Below are 10,505 nucleotides of genomic sequence, written 5' to 3' on the forward strand. Positions count from 1 at the left end.
TTTTTCAAGCATGCAAAGCCTCCTGAGCTTTCTGTGAAGAAATTATTTGCTCCTTTTCCACCGCTGTCGAATCCTGTGAAGTCCGTTCAGCTTAAAGATGCTCCACAACTAGCTCTAAAGAAAATGCCTTCAGCAGAACAAGAAGCTACACCGCAGAGTCAGTATCAAAAAGGGATTAGCGCCTGGAATTTTGATATTGAGGATTTGAAAGCGCAAGCATCTCTGGTGGATGATGATGATGATATTCACGAGTGCGAAGATGGTGATCGAGGCATGGAACCTAGCCTTGGTGATAAGAGTCCAGCTTACTGCAGTAGCTCTTCTCCTATTGTACTTTCCAAAATGATGTATGTACGAGCTGGAGCATAATTCCAGTCTAGTTAGTTTGTTAGCTTTTATTTTCTTGGAATTTAGTAATCTTCCAGATTTGAAACTAATGAAAGTCTGTAAATTTTATATTGAAATTAGTTGATCTTCTCAATATTTGCATAAAGTTAATTTCAAATTGTTTATAAGATGATGGTTAGAAGAGCATGAAATGTAGCTCTCTAATATCTTCAGAACACTGTAAGTTTTCAAATCCTCTTTAGACCAGTGATCTAGATTATGGAAATGAAAAGATAATTATCAATCTATACTGGATGCATCAAAAAACTTTTGCATTTTGCTTTATTAAGTTCACTGCATTGGAAGAGCCAATAAGCTACATAGGGTACTGATTTTTATTTATCTGCCATCTTCGCAACATATATAGTAGTAGGAAGAAAGTGATACCAAATTTTGCACCTTTCTCAACTTCTGCATGGGCGTTTTCGTCAACTAGGTCTCCTTTGAAGTGTAATACGAGAGGTCTTGATAAACAAGATACCACAAGTATGACACCAGCTGTGCATCCTATCAAAGCAATCCAATCCAATTTATCATGTGCTTGAGATTGCTGGAACAGAGAGGCACAAGGAGGCAATGGATAACCACGTAACCCTGAATTATTTAAATATGCAGATGTTGAAAATGTTTCCAGCTGAACAATTTCAGGTATAGTGCCGCTGAGATTATTGCTTGAGCAATCTAAGTGAGAGAAACTGCAATGATTCTGGAATTGTGCCTTGAAGTTGATTATGAGAAAGGTCAAGAATGTTCAATGGTTTCAGACTTGGAAATATGTCAGGGATTGTTCCAGTTAGAGTGTTGTGTCCCAAATTAAGAATCATCAAGTAAGACATTAAGCTCAAGCTATCTGGAATTGGTCCTGATGCAGCAAACTCCTTTCCATGAACATGGACTCAATGATGCAGGATTCCAATCATCTAGGAAACTTTGGGGTCAGCTTCAACAGAATTATGCTTGAAAGCCAACGATGCCATTACCTCATCGCTGTGATTCTGCTTCTGCGAAGACATCAGCTGCATATCACTAGCCTCTGAAGGTATAGAACATGCAGATAGGAGGAAAACAAAACAATGAAGGAAAAGCATCCATTGTTCACCAAGTATCCTCACAGTTCTCATCTTCATTGCTGTGGATGATTTTGGACAAGGGTGTCAAGGAGCATGAAAACATTAATTTATTGCAATCCTAAGTTGCTGAAAACTTCCAGGAAGTCTCCCAGCTGAATGGGCAAACACAAGTGAGGCTTGAACTTAACCTTTTCAGTACTGGCTCCACGATTAGAGGACCGCCATGTGAAAGTGTGAAGACCTACATATACAGTCTCAAGAGTTATTTATCAAATGGCTCCACCAGTTGAGGACCGCCATGTGAACATGTGAAGAATATTATTGTACCTCTTGGGCAACATCTAAGGAATCTCATAATTAACCGAAACTGCCAAAAGAGAGCAACAATTGTTCCTTGCAAGCACTAACGACTACTTGCATAGTTACTGAATCTACTAACTATCCATTGAACTTTACTTTATATGCGCCTTCTATATTTTTATTTTTCGTTTTTAATGTTTTAAGGAAAAATATTATTCAGTTGCAAACTCTAAATTATACTCATTGAACTCCACTTGTAGATAGGGACCTCTTCATGTGTACAATGTACCGTTGTTCAGAATGACATTTTTTTTAAGAGAGAACGAAAATTAAACAGGAAGACGAATGAATATTCTTTGTTCAAAACCAAAACATTTGACTAAGAATTCTTTTTAGCTACATGTAAGGGTTTCACTTATATGTAATTCAACTGGCACGAACCACGAATGATTCCTGATGGGGTAAGCCTTTGACAACAATTACACGATATCCATATCTTCATCAGCCTTCTAGACTGGGCAAACCCTTTTACAGTATCTATGGCAGAAAGTCGAAGAACTTATAGTCTAAGGAAAAACTTTCTCATGTCATCCTTAGTTAATCTGCTTAAATCGAAAAATGTATTTCAGTTTAATTCGAAAAATCATCCACCATCCCCAGAAATCACACAACCCCGACCCCACACCTCAGAAAAGAAGGATTACTCCCCATTGTTCTATACTTAATACTTTATCCTACAACTTCCATCCAAATGCATGAATACTTCCACAAAATATATCTTGTCCGAAGGACTAATTGAGTAAGATAAAACAGAGGGGGCAGGAAGAAAGCAATATGTAATGGGACGACGCACAATATGCTTCCTTGCTAAAGTACTACAAGTGATATGTCCAAGACGAGAATGACCATAAGCTGACCATTTCTGAACGAATTTACCATGTAAAAAGCATCACACACTAAGCAAACCTTCTCTTACTTAAGTAATACCTCAAGGCTCAGGAAGTGAGAAACAGCTAGATGTAAACTAAATTAATGGTCACCCAGTATATCTTCTAATTTACACGAATAACTAAAATCCAGCACTTTTAACATTTCATTTGACTTCTATATCAGATTTTCCACATTTCTCTGAACTATACAACCAATTTGTAACCAATTACCTCATGATACAAGAATGCGGGTTGAGATTCATCAAAGAGAGATGGACAAGAATTTACATGTCGGTATGAGGCACCTCCCAGCAATTATCAGGACGAAACCACAAAATAGTTTTTAAATAGACCAAAGAACCAATCACCTCTCAAGCTTTTCAAATAGATTTGAAAGAGCTTGATAAAGGGTGGAAGCAGCAGGAGGCCTAGGCAATGAACCAAGAAGAATATCTGATGCAGTGATAGATGGATTACCATAAAATCTACAATTTTCTGGGTTTCTGGTTGTAACTACACTTCCTTCAAGTGAGCACCCGACAAATGCACCTACATAGTACATCAATACATCACAATGTTCATAAACCAGTTACTTTAGTATGCAGGCAGCGATGAAGGGAAAATGTTGCACAAAAGTAGTCACTAGTAAGGTATTTGCACAGACTAGCAAGTCAATATACAGGTAAACCGTCTTAGAGAGATGTAAATCAATTCTTTAATAGGCTAAACTTCTTTCTTCAAAAATTTCATTTCTTTGTTTCGCTTCTCCAATGGTTAATCAAGGAGGGAGGAGTGCACATGAAAAGTAGGAAGGGACTTTTCTAGTATTCTCAAAAATGGCCCCCAATGGACAAGCAGAACAAACATCAACTTCACTAAAAACATTTGCTCCTGTTCTCTTATCCTGTTCTCTTCTGATGAGAGAACATAACAATGGATATAATTCCTACTGGCTGCCTGAACTAGAAAGCAACGGGATCATGCATACTAATGAATCCAATCCAAGGTTTGTTAGGAAAAGAAATATCACCTTTACTAAAGCTGTATGTATAACAAGCAGCACAACCCCCAGAGCCCCCACGCAAGTTAGCTTCAGCAGCCCGTCCAACAATGCCAACAGCTGCACTCAAACCTGCTCCAACTGATAAATGCATGTTTCCACTAAATGTTCTGACAGCACTTTTAGTTCTCAATACAATAATGAAATCCGTAAATTCACCTCCAGCCTATTAGAGTTGAAAAAGAGCAGTAAAATAGATATAAGTACATTCAGTCAGATTGGACCTAGACATTCAAACTTGTCAAAAGTAATGTTCAATAATTTACCAAAAGGTTTCATCACTCAAAGCTGGTAAATAGGGGCAGAATTTAGTTTGTTTTCTTGTTTTAGCATTCATACAAACACAAACAACATATTGCACAAGGAACAACATTCTAAAATATTATAGGAGCTAAGCAGTCAAACAACCATTTACCAAGTCAAGTTACCTGAGCTCCCCAGCCAACACCGAAGGAACATATTGCAGATGGTGGAGACCAAGATCCATCTTCTCCACGAGCAACAACCAGCCCTGTTCCAATATTGTATGTTACCATAACCCCAACCTTTGCAACAGTAAGAATTGCAAGGCCTTTTGCTTGTTTTAAAATAGCATCTGGTATGGACTTTTCAGGTTTCAAGGACCCAACCTGTGTACAATGCTAAACTGATGTGTCATGAAACATGCACTAATGTAATTTGTCGAATTAATACATTCAAATTTAAATATTTGAGAACTTCCACCAGCTTTCTGAAATGGTCTTATGAAATGATGGCTTCAAGGATTAATCTAGATGAGTTCATAATAACAAACAGAAAGTGAGACATTACCTCATTATAATTGCGAACGATATTTGCAGCCTTATAAATCTCATATTCCATGGATTGGCCCCAAGGAATATTGAGCCATGATCTTAAAGTACTGAGGTCTGTCAGATCATGGGTTGGCAACTGAGCAGCACGACTTACACAGTCCAGCAAGTATGATTGGACAGACTCAAGCCTCACACAACAAACATCACATACTCGTTGTGGGTTCCCAGTGCGAAATTTCATTGGTAACAGGCTTCTTCCCTTAGAACATTCATTGCAGAATATCCCACCGCAAAAGCGGCAATGATGACGAGGGCGCATGATAGGATGGAACCGCACATTACAAAGCATGCAAGCAGAAGCCACACTGTCAGCCAACCATTTTGGTGGCTCTGCTTCAAGAATTTCCCTGTTATTACCAAAATTAGCCTCTGTAAGCGTTTGAGCCATCTCTTTCCATGCTTGTTCAAGAAGATGATTAGATAACCAAGAAATTCCACATCTTCGGACATCACTAGAAGCAATAGCACTCACTTTGCCTTGAGCTGCTATTAACATCTCATTGAACACATCCCACATGCTCAGGTCCTTACTTTCTCCAGTAAGCTGATTCCAGCCTAAATCACCATCAGGAAAGTATCCTCCATTCAGACTGAGGCCACTACTGCATTCTTCATGTTCACTTTCAGACATAGGGGGAACGGACACAGGAACCCAAACTCCTGTTTCTTCAGAAAATAGTGTATCATAGTAAAACAATTTACGTTGTTTCTGATTTCCAGTGCCTGAAACAATTTGCATACCATTGCCTCTGCTAACTTTGGGTGGTGCTTCACCTTCAGACTTTTGAAGCTGCTTTCCAATCTTGCTGAACATCTGTTCGTACCAGATTACCTTTTTCTCTATGTTCCTCCACTTTTACCAGATCCTAACACCATAATAAACAAAAAAAAACATCACTATTATTTTATCTTTCACCAAAGAATAATAATCTCAAAGTAAAGCAGTCATCATTCACCAAGATTAACAAACAATTCCTGAAAAACAGATGACAGGCATATTATACTAGAAAAATAAGAGAAATAAACTATAAATATTCTGATCCATAATGATTGTAAGTATGTTTAAGAAGTCTCAACAAAATAACAAGATAATTTCAAGTCTTTAATAGTTCACATCAATCAAATATATCTCCACGTAGAACTTCACATTCTACTAAATGCAAATCAAATTATATAACCTACAATTTCTACAATTGACTTTGCTCTAATACTTGGAAATCCATCATTGCACCATTTCGAAACAGTACAATCAATCTTCGGCATACATAGTGAACAGCATAACATAAACTACTCAAACAATTCCAGGACCAACAGCTCAGAATATCTAAACTATAATTTTTTCCTTAACAATTCTACACTAGCTTCAATGATTACTACATAACAGATTTCAAGTAAAACCACAATAAGACCCCTTACACTTTACACTTCAAAAAATTAAGAACAACCCTTAATTAAAATTTTCTCCTATTTACCAAGCTAACAACAATCAAGCCAAACGAGAGAGAAAACTAACAGATAGTCCCTTAAATGAAAAAACAACAAAAAATGTAAAAATAAATAAAATTTGATTCTCTTTATCATAGTTATCCCAGTTAATGTTATTTATTGAACAATTCCAGCAAAACCCAAATGGTTTATCAAAAAGCCTAATAGAAAGATATCTAGTTCCTTTTCCTTTGTTTTCTAGGCAACCAAACACATTTTAACAAGAGAAGAAAAAAAATTAAAAATACCTGGTGAGAGAAGAATTTGGGCTGGTAGTCCACTAGTTGAACTTTAGGGTATTTTGTCCGTCCCTCCATTGTTTTACGATCAATGGAGAGAGAGATATGAAAACGGCATGTCGTTTCGGATAAACCTCAAGCCGAACTCGTATCATTACTAGTGTTTCTGGACTAACTCTGTTTGATTGAAAGTGGGTTTGGGCTTTTCAGTGGTGAAAGATGTTTTGGGCCTTTTCTTCTTTTTTCATCCGTTCTTTATTTTTTCAAAACATTTTTTTCTAACAAAAAGGCTACTGTTTAAAATTAATTAGAGAAAAAAATATTATCAAATACATTAATTTCATCAATCAATCAATTCTTATATTTAAAATTGAGTATGAAGGCTGTGGGACCTTTGGGGACAGAAAGAAAAGAAATCGGTTTCATTTAATAAGCAAACAAGAAAAAAAATTATGATTTTTTTCTGAAATATCTAACAAAGAATGAATTTTCTATGTAAAATTCAATTCAGAAAGCGATTCAACACTGACAATTAATCAAAAATTCAATTAAGAAAGTGATTCAACACTGTCAATTGACCAGAGTCTCCGTTGAACCCAAAAACTTCTGAAGGAATATAAAAAGAGTCCAATAATGATCTAAACCGGAAAGTTGGCTATAATGATATAAAAGATTAAATAAAATTCATCAAACATTAAACATATAAAAAATATACATTAATTATAATAATGGTGTCATATATATATATATATAAACGGAATAAAATTATGAAAGGAGTCTTTTTCGCTCTCTGTGAGTAAATACGAAAGAAAAAATAATTTTTTAAATTTAAATATCTCTTTACTTTATGTGTTTTATACAAAATGAATAATTTTATAAGAAAGTTCTTTTTGTATTTTTTATTTGTCTCTTAAATTACTAATTAACATATTAAGTTATTGAGTTAAATTATTGAGATATAATATGTTATTGGGTTAGATTATTAAAATATAATATGTTATAATAGGTTTAGATTTTTATTAAAATTTAATGAGTTTAAGTTAGTAGACTTACTTTTTTTTTTAATTTGAAGGACTTAATATTTTATGTTAGAATATTTTATTTGTTGGGATTAACTAGTAAAATACTGACAATAATGACTGTAATATTATCAAATAGTTTGAGGAATAAAAATAATTATTAAATAACAAATTATTTTGAAGGTCATTAAAAATATATATAATAAATAAAATTATATTGAAAGAAATACAATAATTTTATTTTATTAATTGTATGTATATCCTTGTTGTTTAAAGTTTGAAACATACATGCCAGAACGCATTGATTATTCTGAATGAAAAATGATATATTGATGAAATTTTAAATAATAGTGCAATATTGCAACTTATAGTTGAAAATAATATAATAATTTATTAAATTTTAAAAACTAAAATCATATAAATAAAATTTACTTAACAGAAAAAAGATAAACATGGTAAGTATAAGATAAAACCCACATATGACATAGTAAAAGAAAGAAAAAAAAATATGATTGATTGTTCATAAAAGTTTGTAAAAGAAAATCTATAGAGATTTAAAACATATGAATAAATAGATAAGAGATGAAAACAATAAGTAATAATAATATAAGTTGAAAGAAAAAAATAAAAAAAATTTTAAAATTGAGTGAGACATATGAAATCATTTTGTTATTTTTATTTTTATTAATTATTAAATAAAAAATTATTTTAGAAAAGACATTAGAATAATTTATAAAAAAATAAAAATTTTATAAATTATGAAATAAATTTTTAAAATTTTGAAGAACCATTAATAGAGCTTCATCCTTAAATATGAAATATAAATTGATATAATATAATAATATAATTACATAATATTTTTACATTTCATATCAAGGTTACTTTCACGTTCAATTGCTACCTGTTTCATTCCTAAAGATTAGCCTTCAATGCTATGCCTTTTAAGAAGAGATCAAAAGTGATGCTGCTAGTCCTTTGGTTGGAGTCTCACGTTCATACCAGGGTCAAGACACGGCAGGTGAAAGTCTTGGTTTTATGAAATAATACTCTTGATGGAAATTATTAATTTTTTAAATATATTGTAGTATTGAAGTATGTGACAATCTAATTAATTTAGTCGATGAAATTTACAAATTAACAATGCATGAAATAATTTTCCTTTTAAAAAATCAACAATAAAATTGGTTGTTTAAATGTGTGAACATGACTGGTGGTTGTTTGCTTGAAATCATACGTATAAATATGGTCTCCACTCTTGTCTCTCTCAACCTTCACACTCAGCCTGTCCTTTTTCTTCTTTCATCATCTCTTAGAAAAAGAAAATATGAAAGGGTTAACACAGTGGTATTTTGTCCTCTGTTTACTCCTCTTGTCCTTCAACTGTCATGTTGATTGCTCATTATCTAGTTTCTCTTCCAATTCTGCTTCCCTGGAAGTTGTCTTAATGTCAAACAACAACTTCGTTGGAGAAATTCCTTCTTCCATATGTAATTTGATGTCAATTTCAGTTCTTGACTTGTCCAATAACGAGTTGAGTGGAGCTATTCCAGATTGTCTGGGCTCGAGAGGTAAGATGCCTAATCTTTCAGTCCTAGATTTGCACATGAATAAATTTCATGGAAACATCCCAGATTCGTTCGTTGTCGGAAACACATTAGAGATACTTAACCTCAACAACAATGATTTTGATGGGCCAGTTCCTAAATCCTTGGTGAACTGTAATGATTTGGAAGTGTTAAATCTTGGAAACAACAAGATAAATGATACCTTTCCCCACTGGTTGGGAACTCTTCCTCAGCTACAAGTTCTTGTCTTGCGCTTCAACTATTTCCATGGTCGAATAAGCCCTTCAGAGAATGAATCTCACTTCTCGGCTCTGCGAATCTTAGACCTCTCCCACAATGAGTTCTCTGGGCTTTTGCCAACAACATATTTAAAAAGTTTCAGTGGTATGATGAATTTGTCCAATGTTCAACGGACTTCTATGGACATTTTGAATCCTTCTTACCATTTTTCCGTGCTTGTCACAATGAAAGGTAGGGACAGGGTACTTGAGAGAATTCAAACTCTTTTTACAACCATTGATATGTCAAGCAACAAATTCCATGGAAAAATTCCAGAAATAGTTGGAAACCTCATTTCTCTCCAAGTGCTCAATTTTTCCCATAACAGCCTAACAGGTCATATTCCTTCCTCAATGGGGAAGCTAACAGCACTTGAGTCACTGGATCTCTCTACCAACAAGCTTGTTGGGGAGATTCCCATGCAGTTAAATGGTTTGGAATTTCTTGAAGTGTTAAACCTGTCACAGAACCAGCTTGTTGGACTCATACCTCTGGGAAATCAATTTAATACCTTTCTGAATGATTCCTATGGTGGCAACTTGGGATTGTGCGGATTTCCAGTGTCAAAGAGGTGTGGCAAGGATGAGGAACAAGAACCACCGGAATCTGCTTTTCATGAGGAAGGAATTTATTCTTGTCCATTGGATTGGAAATTCGTAATGATGGGTTATGGATGTGGACTGGTGCTCGGATTATCAACAGGATATATCATGCTGACAATTGGAAAACCAGAATGGCTTGTTAGGATGGTTCAAAGACTAGGCTACAAAATTCTGAGGAGATTGAAGAGTTATCATTGAGGAAGAAGAAACTCTACGAAGACAGATGCTGCTCTTCGTTGGTTTGTTGAATACATTTGCGTATTCTAACTGTCTTTTGTTCTCCTGTATGCCTTATAATGTCCTATAAAATCCAATCTCTTGTTGCCCTGGATAACAAATTGAAATTATCAAATTGATATTCAGTATTATGGTTAAGATGAAACAGAATCTCCATACTATTCTCGTTCAAAGAGTATTAGCATCAACGGCCTGTCCAATTCTTGTCTGCTTCAGTCTCAATAGTTAGCCTTCACCACTACGGTGTTTAGGAGAACATATCAAAGTCATGTTGTTAGTCCTTTGGTTTGGGTCCCACTCCCACGCAAGGTGGAAAAGTGGTAGGCAAAAGTCTTGGTCTTATGAGCTTTGAAGACCCCGGACCCAAAGAGTACGCCATAATTGTCTTCACGCAAAACAGTGCTTGCTACAGATGCAAAGTAGTTGGACTCTACAGATGCTATCTAATGTGCTTGTCAGAAATAATACTCTTGAAATCC

General features: G+C 34.7%; 2 protein-coding genes across 3 annotated transcripts; one reads left to right on the top strand and one right to left on the bottom strand.

Moving 5' to 3' along the window:
• Window positions 1–2,592: 2,592 nt before the first annotated feature.
• LOC110419830 (uncharacterized) lies at window positions 2,593–6,458 on the bottom strand. Of its 2 annotated transcripts, XM_089784164.1 has the most exons (5): window positions 6,334–6,458; window positions 4,557–5,466; window positions 4,175–4,387; window positions 3,717–3,912; window positions 2,593–3,235 (listed from the first exon to the last, which is right to left on the bottom strand). In XM_089784164.1, exons 2-5 carry the CDS (start codon window positions 5,412–5,414, stop codon window positions 3,051–3,053), a joined length of 1,452 nt encoding a protein of 483 aa, XP_089640290.1. In that variant the 5' UTR covers window positions 5,415–5,466; window positions 6,334–6,458; the 3' UTR covers window positions 2,593–3,050. The 2 variants fall into 2 exon arrangements, with proteins under 2 accessions (XP_089640290.1, XP_021288627.2); XM_021432952.2 differs by lacking the exon at window positions 6,334–6,458 and having other exon boundaries at window positions 4,175–4,375; window positions 4,557–5,401.
• A 2,167-nt stretch (window positions 6,459–8,625) lies between these two features.
• LOC110419602 (receptor-like protein 9DC3) lies at window positions 8,626–10,253 on the top strand. The gene has a single exon (XM_021432697.1). The coding sequence runs from the start codon at window positions 8,668–8,670 to the stop codon at window positions 9,985–9,987; it is 1,320 nt and encodes a 439-aa protein (XP_021288372.1). The 5' UTR covers window positions 8,626–8,667; the 3' UTR covers window positions 9,988–10,253.
• Window positions 10,254–10,505: the final 252 nt, after the last annotated feature.

Source organism: Theobroma umbraticum, unplaced genomic scaffold, assembly GCF_002168275.2.
Source record: "Theobroma umbraticum cultivar Fairchild unplaced genomic scaffold, ASM216827v3 scaffold_67.0, whole genome shotgun sequence".
Taxonomy (NCBI): domain Eukaryota; kingdom Viridiplantae; phylum Streptophyta; class Magnoliopsida; order Malvales; family Malvaceae; genus Theobroma; species Theobroma umbraticum.